General features: G+C 35.2%; 1 protein-coding gene across 3 annotated transcripts in view; it reads left to right on the forward strand.

Moving 5' to 3' along the window:
- LOC135689658 (kinesin-like protein KIF13A) overlaps positions 1-16,788 on the forward strand; it is a 42,804-nt gene that overhangs the window by 20,765 nt on the left and 5,251 nt on the right. Inside the window, exons 20-39 of one of the 3 annotated variants that reach the window (XM_065206964.2) lie at positions 451-501; positions 944-1,000; positions 1,813-2,017; positions 2,340-2,411; positions 2,821-2,881; positions 3,651-3,744; positions 4,156-4,241; positions 5,880-6,023; positions 6,185-6,224; positions 7,010-7,098; positions 7,461-7,625; positions 8,264-8,424; positions 10,931-10,966; positions 12,976-13,266; positions 13,914-13,996; positions 14,319-14,445; positions 14,819-14,874; positions 15,347-15,564; positions 16,065-16,187; positions 16,499-16,552. In XM_065206964.2, coding sequence (XP_065063036.2) covers positions 451-501; positions 944-1,000; positions 1,813-2,017; positions 2,340-2,411; positions 2,821-2,881; positions 3,651-3,744; positions 4,156-4,241; positions 5,880-6,023; positions 6,185-6,224; positions 7,010-7,098; positions 7,461-7,625; positions 8,264-8,424; positions 10,931-10,966; positions 12,976-13,266; positions 13,914-13,996; positions 14,319-14,445; positions 14,819-14,874; positions 15,347-15,564; positions 16,065-16,187; positions 16,499-16,552 — 2,213 coding nt within the window. The remainder of the gene's footprint in view (positions 1-450; positions 502-943; positions 1,001-1,812; positions 2,018-2,339; positions 2,412-2,820; positions 2,882-3,650; positions 3,745-4,155; positions 4,242-5,879; positions 6,024-6,184; positions 6,225-7,009; positions 7,099-7,460; positions 7,626-8,263; positions 8,425-10,930; positions 10,967-12,975; positions 13,267-13,913; positions 13,997-14,318; positions 14,446-14,818; positions 14,875-15,346; positions 15,565-16,064; positions 16,188-16,498; positions 16,553-16,788) is intronic. The other 2 variants (XM_065206966.2, XM_065206968.2) reach the window with 2 other exon arrangements.

Here is a 16,788-nt window from a genome sequence, read left to right on the forward strand (position 1 = left end):
TATTCTGAAAGGAACATTGCCCGAAGAAACACAAACTTCCTTATTTCGCTGTTTTTGTGTTCTGAATAACGAATTTTACCTTCTGTTTGAAATGAGATGAATTTAGTTTATTTTCGCAATCACATACCTGTTATTTTGAAATATTCTTCATTTTACCCTGTAAAACTATTAGTAAATTTATTGCACCATATTTTTTTTGTTTATTTCGACCTATGTTATGCCTCAAATATTTCACTTCAGCCATTTTGACTAGTAACGACATAAATTGCAACTAAATTATTGCCAAAATTAACACGCCAAAATATTTAAAAGTAAAAGCACTGTTAATACGTTTCTTGTCGAAGCTCAAACGAGTTTTGTCAGAATTAATTCACAATCTGATAAAATGTAACTCTGTTATCCCCAACGTAATCATTGAAATTGCAAGCTGTTATTCTTTCATTATCCTAGGGCCTGCCACGGCCGATAAGAATGGCAAGAGTTTCAGGCTATTTAGCAAGGGTATGCAGCCTAACAAATACCTAAATATAAAATTCGTTAAAATACTTGACTTTCACTGCCCCTTGCGTACATTTTTAAAGAAACTGATAGATGATTCCAAACCATTACACTAAGTCAACATCAAATTATTAATGGTTATGTGTTCTCTAATCAAATAAGACATAAAGTTTGTCTCAACATCATTCATTCAAATATTTGCAAAATTACGATCAAATCTGTATCTTGCTTGTTATATACCCAATAAAAATCATTTCAAATCCTCATTGCTTCAAAACGTATAGTTTTAACATTATAATTTGATGCAACGTCGTTATAATTCTTTTATGATTAGTTTCCCAAGATATTGATTTAGCCAAGAGGAAAGTTAGTTTTTTGTGAATTGCTATTGAAGTTTTGAGCACTGTCCTTAGTTGATCCGCACATGTTAATAATTCTTTCCTAGAACCAATCAAGGATATCATCAAACATCTAGAAGAGCACCATGAAAAAGAGAAACAGGGTACTCATTGCAGTTTATACCAATGCAAATGATACATGTAGTCCTAGGTTTGATTTGAAGATGTTGCCAACCACATGGCCAAACATTCGTCTGTTTGGACAGAAATGTGCCATAGGCTTTTGACCAAAGACACTGAAACTAGAACCAGGATTCTGTGGTTGTGTTCTGAACCTAGTGTGCCTAATGTGACAGACGTATGCACTTGATACGAGCCTATAAAATATAAACAAAACTAAGAAAATTTTACCTTATTATTGAATGGACAAATGCTGTCAAAATATTAGAGTTATGAAATGAGAGAAGTTCGCTCTGTTGATTATTTAAGCAGATCATAAAACTTCATGTAAAAACTTTGGATAATGTCACTTATGACTCGCAGCTCGGCCCCAGGCTCTCCGGTTCAGGAGTGATTGATAGTATTCCTAGTAGGAATGAAAATTGCTGTTCAACCGGTCTATCATAGAGTGCTCCATGCCGTATAGGTAGGGCTGCACACACTATGTTGCATAGAACAAAATGGATCTCAGTTGCAATTCGGGAGCGCTTGGTACTATCATCAGTCAACTGTTCTGCCTGATGTACTGTTGTCTGATGATCACATCGGGGGTGAAGTTTGAGCTGTAACTTATAACTATCTTTTTCTAAGTACCATATGCAAAGTTTGAGAAGGACAGTTTGCAACAATTAAATGTGTCTGCGATTATGTTTCGTTTTATTCTAAGGCTCCTCAAGTTATGTCTAGAACAATTTTACATAACATCTGCAGACTGGAATTTGTTGTTTCTAAACTGAACGGTCTGTCTGAATGTTAGGTGCATTGGAGGAGCAAAGAAAGCAATACGAGGAAGAAATAGAAAGACTACGGAAGAACACCCCAGTGGATTCACTGTCAGATGCCCCCCAAAGCATGGATGGAAGGCTGAGTCTCACAACCTCTGGTTATGGATCACGACTTTCGGATCGTGAAGGATCAAATTTCAACCTCCTTGAGGAAAAGAACCAAGACCCATTTGAAGGGTAAGTGATTGGTTACTTCTTAGAAATTACTGTTGACATAATTTTTGGACTTAATCAAATTTACACTCATTTCAAACTGTAAACAACCTGCACCGTCAATTTTGCGATGTGGATATCACCATCGTATTCGATCTTGGGTGTTATGCATTTTACCCTCCAAATATTCCTTTAAGGATTATATTATTTATCCTGTGCTTTTATTTTCCTGTTTGTGATGCTGGTGCAATTTTAAAACCTCAGTATCTGTTGTAAAATCCAAGCACCTTTAATTATAACAGCGATCTAAGTAGTATCACTAGTTTCAGTGTGAATTATTTTGCAGGAGAGATATGTCGTTTGAAGAGAGCTTACGAGTTTTACGAGAAGAAGTACTCAGAGCCAATTCGTTTGTCAGGTAATATTGAGATTTAATATAGTCATTTGCGGCTCCTAGGGGGTTGGGGGTGGGGTGGTTACACTCCCACTTTTAAAGTCTACTTAATTCTTCTAAAAAATTGATAAACGTTTACTGAATAGGAGAAAATTCTATTTCGTTAAATTTTGCTTATGAAAATCAGCATTCTTAGAAAAAAGCAGCACTGGAATGATGCAGAATTTGCCCACTGATGTAATATAAAGAGGGTGTGATTTCGCCGAAGGCTACCCCCCTCAAACCACCCTCCCCCCTCTTTTTCCCCCTTTATGACTGCTGGCAACAACATTGCACATAGAACTGATGTCACTTTTATACACAACTATTTCAATTTATTGATTCGATTTTCGCTTAATAGAAAAATCAAAGATATTTTTGATGTGCTTTGTAGGGAAGCCAATCAACTTAGCAGTGAGATGGGTAAAAACGTCGAGTATGCAGTCACGTTACAGGTGAGCTCAACTATTCCATAACAAATTTCTATAATGGAATTGATTGGTGTTCAATTATTTCGTGTCTGATCTTTTTATTGCCCACAACTTTTGTTTACACTGCAAGATTGTAATATTGGAATTGGAAAGAGCTCGCTGACGTTGTTTTTTGTCTTCAGCTCAACTGTAATTAAATTTGAGTTTTGTTTTTGTTTAGTTTTATTGGTGATAGAAAAAATGGTTGATAGGAAGTGTACAGATAAAACCAGAGTTCGTATTATTTTTATCTGATAGAAATGAAATCATGTGTTATCACGATCTTTCATTATCATTTTTCATCAACTGCTAAAAAGATCATCTTACCGAGTGTTGCCAAGTTGATCTTCTATAAACATAATAATTTTCAGATTATCATATTTTTGTCGAAATTTGGAAGTCTTTTTGGTACTTTAACCAAAGAACTTTACCCAGTCGCTTAAGCAAATATTTGTTTTTGCTGGTCGAACTTTTTTTTACGATGAATGTATAACAAACCAAGGAAACATTCTAGTTTAATACACTTCTTCTGACATTGAAAATATTGAGAATTCTTCTGAAGTTTTGTCTGATATTTTGTTAAAAAATTTGTTCGAATTTTGACCGTTTGGTCAAATCTCTTTTTACGGTGTTTTTTAACTGCACTTGTTTTTATATCGTTAGGGACGTTCCTTTTTCGTATATTAATTTGTTCGTATCATTGTAATTTTGTTGAATAAGTTAAGCTAAGTGGTTAATCCTCTAATCGTTCCAGATTCCAACATCAAGCTTGAGTCTTGGTGGAAACAGAACGCCTTTGACCAGCGAAGTAGCCATAGTTGTCAAGCATAGCAAACGCGGAACCCAAGGTACCAGATTCTTATCGTTATGTCATTTTTAAATTGAAAGCTGATTTCCTATGATTTCAACCCCTTTGTCAGTCACGGCCTCTCTTCATCTCTCATGTGACCCAACCCTGCATTTCAGCTGTCTGGTTAGTTCTCAGAAGGCCTAAATTTCCCAAATCATCATTTAAACTGACCATGTTTATCATCCCTTCACCTTCCGTACCCTTGTAAACCTCAGTAGTTCTGGCTACTTCCTCGAAGTGTCTTCACGCGCTAGCAACGTTTGATATCTGACTTATGTTTCTATCTTTCTGACATTTTGTATCAGGATAACTGACCAAAGATAAACATTACTTAAGCGAACTTTGTTGATATAAATTAGCAAAGAAGCATTTTCACTTAAATTTACTGATTCTCTTTTTAATGTTTTAGTGTGGTCTGTCGAGAAATTGAAGAACAAACTATACGGAATGCGCGATCTGTATCAGCAGACAGTTATGGAGAGCTCAGCTAGTCCCGTAAGTCAAATAGCCTAATATTCTATATTTCTTAATAAAGCAGATGGTATTACGTCGGCCTTCCCACAGATAAACATGTTGATCACGAAGAACAAAGCTGTTTTCTTTTTCGGCATTCTCGCATTTTACTGCTAAGAAAGCCAACAAACCGGATAGGTGTTTAAAAAAACAGTTGATCACTCAGTTGAAGAAGAAAATCTCTGCATTCGCACGTTCGTACTTTCAATCAATTACGTCAAAACAAGAAAAGTTGTAGCCGGAAACAAAAATGCTCTCATCCAAAAAAATATTTATCTCCTTTTGGACGGATGCACACACAGCGCAGGCAAGGGTCAATTCTCTTTGCAAATTTCTTAAAATACAGCAGAAAGCAAAATATTCACATATAAGCAGGGATGTTTTCGATTGGTGAAGAAAGTGTGAATTACCTAGACAAGAGGAAAATCTCATTATTTCTCTAGACAGTCTTGCCAAATTGAAGTTAGCACACATTATCTACTTATTTTCGAATCACTTGCTTTTCTATGGATATTTCTAAATATTCGTCTATTTAAAAAGGTTAAAAAAGAATCCGGCACTTTCAGAGTAGATGGTCTTTGTTCTTAAAGACTGGATTTATTAAAACGCGCTAGTTATGCTTGTGACGTCATTAACTATAGGTTTCAAAACTTAAGAATCTCACTGCGACATGCCATGATAGGAAAAATTTGCTGCCTGTAACTTCTCTAATGAGCCTCAGGTTTTCGACTGTTTTAAAGTGGCGATAATTATGAGCTATTTTTCCAATTGGCTTCCAACCTAAAAAAAACTAGACTTTTGGAAGTAGAGTTCGATTTAAGATCTATATTTAGTATAGACCAGTAAATATTTAGTTTTTCTACTCAACAGAGGTCAATCTAAATGTTAATTTCTTTGTCATTACCATAACTATCTCTTGGTCACGTTTATGACTCATTGCTAACAATGAGCCATTGCACTGTGCAAGCATCCCATAATGTATTTTAAGACAGTCTGTAATCAATTTTAGTTAATCCGTAGAAGTTTACTGCCATTGTTTGGATCGTCTCTACGCTCGCAAAGGCTCATTGTTAGCAATGAGTCTTTTAGTCAGACCTTCAAAGGGTTGAAGGAAATGGTCTGACTTAGCAGATGTCCGACCTATTGGGAGTACAACTTTTGACTTGACTAGGGTAGTCCAATAAAAATATAATTAAATTTGAAATGCTATCCGTCTTAATCAGTGGCGGATTTAAGGGGAGCAACTAGGGGCAGTTGCCCCTCCTTTAACGAGTTGAAGCAAGTCTGGCGCCCCTTTTTTGGAAATTGTGCGCCCCTTTTGAAGAATGATAATCAGCTGAAAAAGGTTCTGGGTCCAATAGGTTAATTTGCTTCAAGGATTACCTCAAAGTTATGGTGTTTATTCCAAATATGGATCTGAAATTGTTGTATACAGCGTACTCTCGTCACCAGTTCTTGAAAATTTTTTAGCGCCCCCACTACCAACTGTCCCTCCTTCAAATTTGCTCTTGATCCGCCCCTGGTCTTAATGAAAATCCGAGTTATCTGGGGTACTACTAACTTAAAAATGTTTCTCTGTACATTTATTTTGCGATGTTTAACTCGAGTTCTCGTTTACAGGACAGCGATAGTTTTGATGACGATGGACTGTTTTATGAAGTTGAATGTCATACGCTGATTGGTGTTGCCACCATATGGCTCGAGTGTCTGTTCGAAAGTGTCCCATTAGACTATGCTGCCCCAATCATCAGCCAACAAGGAGAGGTAAATCATTCATCGAATCACCCCTAATTGCATCACTCATGCTGGATCTTTTGTTGCCTTTATATTTCAATAAAGCAAAACTGAAAATTGAAAGAGGTCATAAGAAAATTAGAAATAGTTTTCTAGTCTTTCATTCTTTCACAAGGTTATCCTCCTTGCAGGTTTGTGGGAAGCTCATGGTTGACATAAGGCGCCTTCATGGTATGTATATATATAACTCTAAGATTTATAGTCGCTTCTATAACGTAATGGATATCAATGCTGCCTCTTGCCTCAGTGGACAGATACGTGCTGGTTGAACTCTTCGAGCTTCTCTCGCTGCACACGTAACGTTAATCAGGAAAGGAGCCAGGAAGGCCTAGCTACCTTGAAACAAATACGCGTTTATCTTGACAATCATTAACACCCTTGTTATAGCACCAAGAATGTTTCTCTTCATGACATAAATTCACTTGCGTCATAGAAGAAGTTTCTAAAAAAATCAAGTGAAATGTCTACGAGATTCTATAGAATCCTCGTCCTCTCCTTAAAGGCAATCGACTCATGCTAAAATGGCTTAGGCCATCTGTCAATCAAGCATTGGCCAATCAAAAAGCGTGACGCCACTCATACGCTTATTGATTGGTCAATGGTTGATATGGCGCTTGCCACTTGCACCACTTGAGCCACTTGAGTATCTTTCGATATCGAAGCAAGAAGATGTGTTAGCACAAAGCCATAGTGATACGATTTCTGGCCTGCATTTTTTTAGGTGTCTTTATCTGCCTTAAGACTATCTGGAACCGCAAACTAACTACTGGAAATATTAAATTTTTTTTACAAGTAGCTGCAAAGAAAACGATTGCAGTTAAATATTCGTGTTTGTAGTTTCGATACTAGATTTTTAATAGTTTAATGTGATTGTGTAGTGGTAGGGATTCATTGACTGCAAATTCGTTTCTTGTGCTCGATGCACGGTTCAACTTGTGCTATCAATTATTTAACAGACGGGAGTGATAGTGAGAGTCAGTCATCGGGTGACAGCGAATCTGATGTTGAACAACAGTTTGAAGTTGGAAGAACGATACAGGTTCAGGTGAGCAAACATGTTTCTGTAGTTTCAATTTTTCTTTGTATTGTGAAATTCACTGCCCATTTTTTCACATATCTAGCTTATTTTCGCTCATGAACTCATATTTGCTTTGATCAACTAATTATGTTATATATGTTTTCATTAAAATGCGATTTGACTCATTATTTTAAGACATCGGAAATGTTTTTCTTTGACAGGTGGAAACCTTCAACCCTTTTCTCCCTCTGCTACCATTTGGATTTTTTTCTACGTCGTATGTTGGCCTTTTCTCAAAACTTAGGTTTCATTCGGCCTCGCATTACTTAAATCAGTCACGTGTCCTATACCTCTGCTTCTGCAACAATGCATACCATGTTTTTACACAGGTAACCATTCATGAAGCCACTGGATTGCCACCAACTCTCTGTAACTACGTCTTTTGCCAATACAACCTGTACGACCAACCTCTGACTGTCGTTCCACCGATCAATGTAGCCGTATCTGCTGATGGTGTGCCGAAATCTAATGCAATGCAATTCAAACATTCACAGGTATGTTTTGGCAGTACCAGTTTTGTACTCAAGCTCTGCCCTGTACACGAATGCTATCTAGGATGGCCTAACACTGTCAGTTTTTCAAGAGTAGCATTACGAAAGTAGTCAACTATTCTAGCTGTTACATTTCAGCGGAAAATGTCATTTAATTATGAACGGAAGGATTAGACAGGCGACGATGATCATTTTATCGTTCATCATATTGGTAGCATTTAATAATCGATGTTAATTGGCAATCATTATTAGTAGATATAAAAGGTAATATTTAGTTAAGACACGACGCAACAGAAATAAACTTGAAAAATATTAGACATGAATGGTAGAGACATTAATAAGTAATTTTATTCAAAACGTTTCGAAACTAGGTTTGCCATCAGAGAATTCTTATTTGTGAATAATATGTGTGACAGTTTATGTCTTAGAAATCAAACTAAAAGCAAATTGTTACCTTGTGTTTTTATTTTATACATTTTATATTAGAAATAGGCATGATGTCAAATTAATATCCTAGAAATTTTGATGTATTTATTTGGTAAACGAGGGCAATGGCTTTGTACGCAGTCACGATCCTTTCAGTCAATTATTGCTTTTTGCAGTCCTTAAATGTGAACTTTCAACTACCTATTTTTTTGCAGATCTTCAACTTTGAGATAAATGATGACTTTCTCGAGTATATTTCTGAATCGTCTTTGGCCATAGAGGTATATGGAAACCGAAGTCAGGGTTACGAGTCGCCAGAAAGATACAATTGGAAAATACCCACTGACCAAGATGACACTAAAACACCAGCGGAGAGGTATTTATCAAATGTGCCTTACCTTACCCTCAAAACCTCAAAAATCCTTTTTAACCATCAAAATAAAAATTTGCATTTAAAAATAATGACAACTTAGCAGATGGCTAATAGATATTTATAAAGTTCATGTTTATTAAAAAAATGTTTATAGTTTTTAAAGATCAGTTTTCTTTCAATAAAAGTAGTTATTTTAGTGTAAAAAAATTATTTCCTCTAAAATTTACACTTTCCCTTAAATCGATATTCTAGAGTAATTGTTTCCCGATGAAGGGTTAAAATTTCCTTGTTGTCACAATAACATTTAAAAATTTTTGAAAAATATAAAAGTATTGTGAGATTTAAGTCAAAGCTGCCCTGTAAATCTAATCAACATGTTAAAAGAAAATATTAAAAAAATCAAATTGGTTGCAATAAATTTTATAATGATGAGTTTTAAGCATCTTCAAAGGAATGGTCTACATTCAGGGTAATGCTCAGATTTGTAGTCTGAATACCTTTATGATAAATTTGAAAGTACAGTAGAACCTCCATATAACAGGCACTGTTTGGACATGTGTAATTGTCTATTATTTAGAGGAGCACGTTGTACAGACATTCCTTTTAGACCGTTTGACCATTTGGGACAAAAAATGTCCGTTGCTGAGTGGTGTCCGATCGATAGAGGTTTCTGTCAATGGAGGTTTTACTGTATGCAATTAAAGTAAATTTTGATAGCTTTGATCAAAAAAAGAGTAGCATGGCAATGGAACAAACACCAGTGGTCGACTTCCGTATTTGATGACATTACATTTTCAGCGTCATAATGATTTTTCAGAAAGCTGTGTTTGTATCCATGTGTTGCATCTGTGAGTAAACCTTTGCCAGCTGTGATTAGATTTTAGGCCATTTTTCATTTCATCGTCTCTTTCCACCATCTTCTTCTCTCCTAATCTTGACATTTTTCTCTCTTAAAATTTTTATATCTTATTCATTTATTTATATACTTTTTTTGTGGTCCGTGTCATGAATTCGCTGCATTCTGCATTTCCGACAACTGATTTCTCCAACTATCTTTCTTTATCTATCTTTGAAAGATAGATATTTTTGTCCATCAAATTTTTCATAACACCACAACACGTTAAATTATTTTGTATGGTTTGTGTTTGGGTGTTTGGATGTTTGGATGTTTGGATGTTTGGATATTTGGATGTTTGGGCAAAACACCAAGCATTTACTTCTCACTTGTTAGCCTTAACGTGGTACAGTCCCTCTAATTTACAATAAAGAAGTTTAGAAGTGCTTCAAAATAATGCAGATTTTTTTCATGGTTTTATGAATAAGTTTGCGTCGGAGGTGCCAGTTTTCAAGAACAAATTAGTATGTCGATTGACAGTCTGCGCTGGTATGAATGAGATGGAGCATTCTTATAAGGTGTGAGGCCATACCGAGTCCTTGAAGTAAATGGCTATGTCACAACTATATTTTTCGAGGATTTGTCAGTTGGGGATGACGATGATAAACCCTGGTGAATCATTACTTAAAGACTCTGCGTCATTTAAAGTTGTCTCGGTGACAGTTTCAGTAACAGACAGTCAATTCTGTGTTGATAATTGGCAGTATGGTTACTTTGAGGCGATAGAAAAGCAGGAAGTTTGAATAAATTTTATTAAACAATTATTAAGTGGTCAATTGTTGCACACAAAGATAACCTTGTTTACTTATCAATTTTTTTATTTTTTGTCATTTTGATTCTCTATCTTTGTCCTTTTGTTGTTGTGATTATGCTTGCTGTCTAGAGGCATTTTTTGTCTGTATCATGTTGTGCTGCATGTGGCCTTTTTTAATTCACCCCAACCAACTTTTGTGCTAAATACAAATCAATACTTTTGTTTGCAAAAATTAAAACAATTCCTTTTTTTGATAAATTCTAAATGGTGTGTGATTTTTTAAAAATATAGAGGTGTGATTTTTTGTTAAATCGTCAATGAATTGCATTTAAAATAATAATTGTAATAATAAATATATAAAACTTTTTTTCTGTTATTACTTTTTTTGCTCCTGTTGTTACTTATATTTTATTTCTCTACCTTCCTGTTACTTTTTAAGGCCCCAAAAAGTTGTAGCTGAAGGACTTCCTTTTTTAAGGAAAACATTACACCCGAATATATTGCTGCAAGTCCCGATTTTTTAATTGATTTCTTTTACCCGTAATCCTTGAAGAATACCGTATTTCCTCTAAAGGACGCCGCGGCGTTTATTACAAACTCCAAATTTTGGATGCGGCGCTCAATAGAGGGCGGCGTTTATCAGAGGGCGGCGTTCATTAAAGGAAATACGGTATATTCGGTTATAGATGTTTGTTGCTCGGCCTATTCCCCACACAAGAATCGAGAAACTTTTTCTGTGAAGATTTAGGTCCTTTGTGTGTCTTTATTTTTGATTATGTTTTCTATCGTTGTTTGTGCTATGATTTTTATGTCTTTGCTGTCATTTTATATAAGTGCTTATTTTGTTTTATCTACACAAGCACTTTACCCAAAGTTCAAGTCATACATCGAATAAGGTAATTTTAGATCTGTAATATGTTGGGGTTTGCCTTTAGTTGTGTTTGTGTTTATCTTATACTTATCGTTCGCGTGTATTTATTCATTTTTTTATTCTAGCATTCTTTGAATTGTTTTGGATGTTGATTATTCTTGGTTTATTATATAAAATTAGTTTGGTTTTTCTTTCAAAATTTCATTTGTTCCTACCTGTATTTTATTTTTATTTTAAAAGTGGAAACATTTTTACAAGGCCTATTTCCAAATGCGAATTTGTTTTCTCTATAAGTCGTAATTCATTTTTCTTTGTATCTATCTTTGGGAAGAATCATTTCAAGCCTTTAGTGTATTTTTCATGTTCTTTATTTGGTCTAGAGGATGTTTTTACTGCAAAAATTTAATTATGGTTGTTGAAAATATCATGATGTTGTTATAAATTTTCCTCGACATAATTGGCTTCGTGAATTATTGTGCTCCACCTTGTCGTTATCGTCACACCACAATTTTTGAGTTACTAATAGAATCCTTTTCCTAATGCTTTTTGTCAATAGTCTCATTTTGTTCACTTCATCATCATTTGTATCATCAAGATAATCATCACTGCTGTTGCACCTTCTAATGAAATAATAAGAACACTTAAAAATCTTGCCTTTTTTGTTTCATAAGATTAGATCGCATCTTAGATTCTTTATTTTCATATCACTAAGAACCAGAGCTCTGCCGATTTTTAACAACAAAAGTTGTTAGATGTAAACGTTTTGTTGTGATTTTTAGCTTGTCTGATACACGTGGTAGTGCTGTTTTTTTCCGATGTTATCTATACTAATATTTATTTGTGCTTCTAAATAGTTTTCGATTTAGAATAAAGGCAGTGCATCTTCTTCTACATTTTATAAAGACGCTTCTAACTTGTAGTTTCATGACATAGTTTCTAAAATACATACCTGTCTAGAGTTATGACTGACTGCAGCTTTGCCTACAAGATTTAACAAAATGCTACACACTTATTGATAACTAGTACTGTCTAATCTGATAACTGGCCCGATCTTCTGATAGTGTTTGCTAGCGATAGCCTCATTGGCCTAAGCATAGAAGACTTTTTACAGTTGTTCTAGTTATAGGAATCTGAGCTCCTGAAATTTGAAGAGTGTTAACTTCAAAAGAAGGCAATAATAACTTAGACCTTCCAATATAACTTAGCCAGTTTGACTGTCCCTTATTAATTCCTTTGGTTGAAGAAACTATGGTGTGGCCACTCCATTAAGTTGTGCATATATGCTACGTATAATGGAATTCGATGCTTTTGGATTCAACAGTCTTCACCAAATCACTATTGCTGATTATTCTTGTCGGATTAGTTTTAGTGTAGTTATTCAAAGCTTTCTTTAACCCATAACAACTTTTGATGCGGTTACTTGATTTGTCTACTGTTATTTTGTGGTAGATAAAAACAGCTAACAATTAATATTTAATAACAACCCAGTAGACAGTAATTTTCATAACGCTCTAACGAACTAATGCAACTAACTATTCGCTTTTAATTAGCAGTTGCCTGATCCGTTTGCAGACCTCTGTTATTCTTTGTTTTTGCTTGTATGCAACAACGTTGACAACCGCTCTTCACTTCTGATACAACTAACCCTACTCGTCAACTTTTCTAAATCCCTTCTTGTGCTAATTTTATACCCGTGGCTGATTAATTTCATATAGAGCTGATTTTGAGCAGTTTGGGAATTTTTTACTCATTTGACTTTCCGAAAAAACATCAAGTTGAGCTTCATTTATTTTTCAATTTAACCTAACCCTCATCCTGCTATATACAAGCCCAAAACAACTTGGCGCGTATCCGATTCTGAAGAGTGTCTACTAACATATATTCTACAGGCTGTCTTGTCTTCTAACATTAATAACATTAATACCTGTTTTTCGTGTTTGGATTATGTAAATAAATAGACATAGGTTGAATCTGAATTAAATAGACCTGATCATCGATGTAGTTTTCAACCAAATTTTGAATCTTTTCGTGTAGGTGGAATGAGCTGGTCCGAAAGATTGAGCTTTGGGCAGAAATTCACGAACTGAACGAGCAAGGGACGTACTCTCCAGTTGAGTTACAAACCAGGGATGCAACTGAATGTGGTGGCGTCTTTCAGCTAAGGCAGGGCTTTTCTAGGCGAATAGTCGTTCAGGTTGCTGTTCCAAAGCAGGGTCAGCTGCCAGTTGTGTTAGAACGAATTAAAGGAATAGCTATTGGGAGTGTCAAAGTTCGAGTGAAAATCCAGAAGGGCCTAGACAGCTACCAAGAACGTGATTTGCAAAGGTTTGAGATAGTACCATCCCTTACAATGTTTGATTTGCCGTAATATTGAACGTCGTAGATTAAGGACATCATGCTCAGTTAAATGAAGTTGTAAAATCTAAGGGGGCAGAAGATGTTCTAAATGATAAAGGGATGAAGGCAAGAAAGACAACAACCATAATTTAGGAAGATTATCGCTCTTTTCAGTTTGTCAGTTGTAGCTGTAAGTTGTGGTAAACATGGAGCAAAGGTATTAGAAATAGCACAGACACCGTAGTGTAGTGATATTTATTTTGAAGGCAAAGTTATACATTTACCTATGCAAGAATCTTATTTTTATGTTTTGGCTATGCGATACTGGGTGCATTTCAAACTTTCCTTGACAGTTTATGTTTATGTGTTTAAAGGTATGGAAGAAGACTGTTTTCTCCCAGTATTCAAGTCTCATGACTTGATACATGATTTGATTATTAGTTCAAATTGATGTCAAAGAGCTACCTTGCATTTTCCTATCAGTCCAGAATAGTGAAGTGGTATTTCTGTCTTCGACTAAGCCTTCCTTCGAAATTTCTGTCATAGTTTCCTGAGAACATCCCAGCAACACGTTTTCATTTTACATTTCCTTTTTTGCAACAAAAAATTGATCAATCCCACCGTTTTTTCCATAGATTGCGTGATAAATGGTCCAGTTCCCTTTTGAAAAGGCGAGAGTACCTGGATGAAAAAATACAGGGTTTGATCAATAAAAAAGGTAAATCCAAAAAGTTTTTTTTTAATCGATAAATGAATATGCTTTGTATAAGGTTTTCATCTTTAAGTGTTGAGATTATTTTCATATTTTATTATTAGTTCATTTTGTAAAAACTTTCCTTGGATAACACCACTTTGCTGGCATCTACTGGCTAGCTCTTCCAGTTTTGTGTCCATTTGGAATATCCTTGTTACCTTACTAATGATTTGATTAGATTTGTCTCGACCGATACGTTCTATGCAGACTCCCTTGTTGGTATACCATCTTGAGTCTGAAAATTTCAAGTATTTTGTAGATGATGAGCTTTTTGCTTTATTTACAGATAAAAGTGTCGCTGATAAGGAAAGAGAAGGCCTATTAATTGACCAATGGGTTTCTCTGACAGAGGAACGAAACAATGTCTTATGCCCTGCTCCCGGAAGTGGTGTGCCAGGAGCACCTATTGACTGGTATGTTTTTACCATATTCAGCTGTTAATAAAAGTATTTCAAAATGGCTTTGAAAAAAGCAAACATTTAGTAAACTAAAGCTTTTCGTCTGACACTCTTCAGAGTTTAAAACATCAGAACATAGACCGAAAACTCTACGCTAGGAAATATATATACCCAGTTGTGGATCGAAATAGGCCAATCAGAAACACGAGCATATGACTGTTGACGTTGACCAATCAGTGCCGCTTGCCTATTGGGAATGTTACCAGTATTTCAAAATTAAAAGTATTTCAAGAAACCTCCTTTGCCAGATCTCAAGATACTCCCTTTTAAGAGTGTGTGTTTATAATAACAGCTCAAACAGCTCATATCTCACATTTTTGTTCTCAAGGAACCCGTGTCCTGGAATGGAAAAGCACATCCCGCTCATTTTTCTCAATTTAGATGGTACGTTTGCTGTTTAATCTTATTTCAATTATATTTCTCTTGCTTTTTGCTAAAAATTACATGTGATAATTCCCTTATTTCATTTAGCTTTATGTTGTGTGCGTATTAGAATATATTTTAAGCAAGGCTATTCTTCTACAAATTCCTTTTTTCCAATGATCTTAACAAATTTTCGATATCACTCCTGAAATTCATTCACTGACTTTACTGAAGTGTGTCTGCTGGTTTGTCCTTGAGCTAAAAAGGCCTTTTTTGCAGGGACAATTTTATACAAAGCTGCTTCATTATAAGAGTATTATTGAAAATCTCCTTTAAATTTTGTCACCTAACCAGCATAGCAGATTAGCTCCATACTTGAAATGGGTGCGGTGAAGATGTTATCAAATTGCTGGGTTACACCTTCGTTTGAATTCTTCCTGCATGTTTTTAGATGACTTTATATATAGTTGTGAAGATTTACTTTTATTTTCAGAGAATGTCTTAGGGGGCTGCCCCGATCTGGAGCCTGAACCAGCAGGTCTCAAATCTTTGATTCAGCTAGAGGAACCAGATCGAATGATTGACCTCAACATCTTGCGTTATGATCAGCAGAAAGTTATTGCATATGCTTCCTGGGACTCTTCCATGCATGATTCCCTCTACTTGAACCGAGTCACGCAGAACAACGAAAGGATCTATTTGATTGTCAAGGTCTGTTAACACTCTTTATTGCCATTTCTGTTATTTAAGTGAATGGTTTCATATGCTACATTGTTTTTTAAATTTCGAGAACAAAATTCAGAAGTATGCTGTTTTCTCGACTATTTAAAAGGCTGTTTTGCCCGGCCAACTGTCTCTAAACCTAGTATATTTTCTCTTACTACTGTTAAGGCTATCCGCTATCTTGTGGCACTTATTCTTTATCCAGCATATATTTATTTTTGGTTTATTTTATCCAGTTTCGTTATCTTTGTGCAGACTTTTAAAGGAATTTGTTCAATACAGGGTATAAGATTCATTTTGGCTACTTAAGTGCTATTGACAAATACTATAAGCCATCTGTCAATCAAAATTGACCAATCAATAAGCGTAATAGCACTCACACGTTCATTGATTGGCCAGCAATTGATTGAAAGCTCGAGCCACTTCAGTATCCCCCGATCGTATCTGTACCCAATGATATTTGAATATGGCTAACTTCTCCTTCGCAGGTTACGTTACGTTTGTGTAGCCCTGCAGTTATGGATCTGGTATTAAGGAAACGAATATGCGTTAAGATCTACAAGAAGCAAGGCTTTAAGGAAAGTCTTATGAAGAGATTTATTCGACCCACAGTAAGTCCATACTCTTAAGTTTGTTTCACTTGATGAAACACAATGCTATCACTTTCGTTGTATTTGAGTTCGTAGCTTTAGAAGAGACTAACAATATTGGTAAATGCAGTTATTTGCTCTTAAATTAATGGAAAAGATTTCATCAGAATTTTTAGACAAATGAATGTGAAATTATCAGATATATTTTGTATTAAATCTGTTAATTTGAAAATCATAGACTGGTTTCAAATTCGCCTGTTCTCCGTTTTAAAAAGTCAAGTACAGTCGAGCTTCAAAACGTGAGATTTTACAATTATCAATCGCTTTTTTAGAACGTGTTGTCAAGAAACGGTGTAACGTTCCAGTTGGTTTCTCATATTCCAAAGGTAAGACCGATATTGTCATTATTTTTATTAAACTTTAATACAAAAAATGATAGTTATGACATTTCAGTGTGATTACATATCAATTGAACCTTTCAAGCAACATTTTTTACATCAAAAGTGCAAAAAATTTTGGAATCAACATAAAGCAAAAATTAAAAGCAAATGTGTTTTTTTACCGGATGCCGAGTAAATTCGTGTGCCAGTTCCAAAAAGTGCTTTTCTGCTATTGAGTTAGC

This window comes from Rhopilema esculentum, chromosome 5 (genome assembly GCF_057945365.1).
Source record: "Rhopilema esculentum isolate cy_ngs chromosome 5, ASM5794536v1, whole genome shotgun sequence".
Taxonomy (NCBI): Eukaryota; Metazoa; Cnidaria; class Scyphozoa; order Rhizostomeae; family Rhizostomatidae; genus Rhopilema; species Rhopilema esculentum.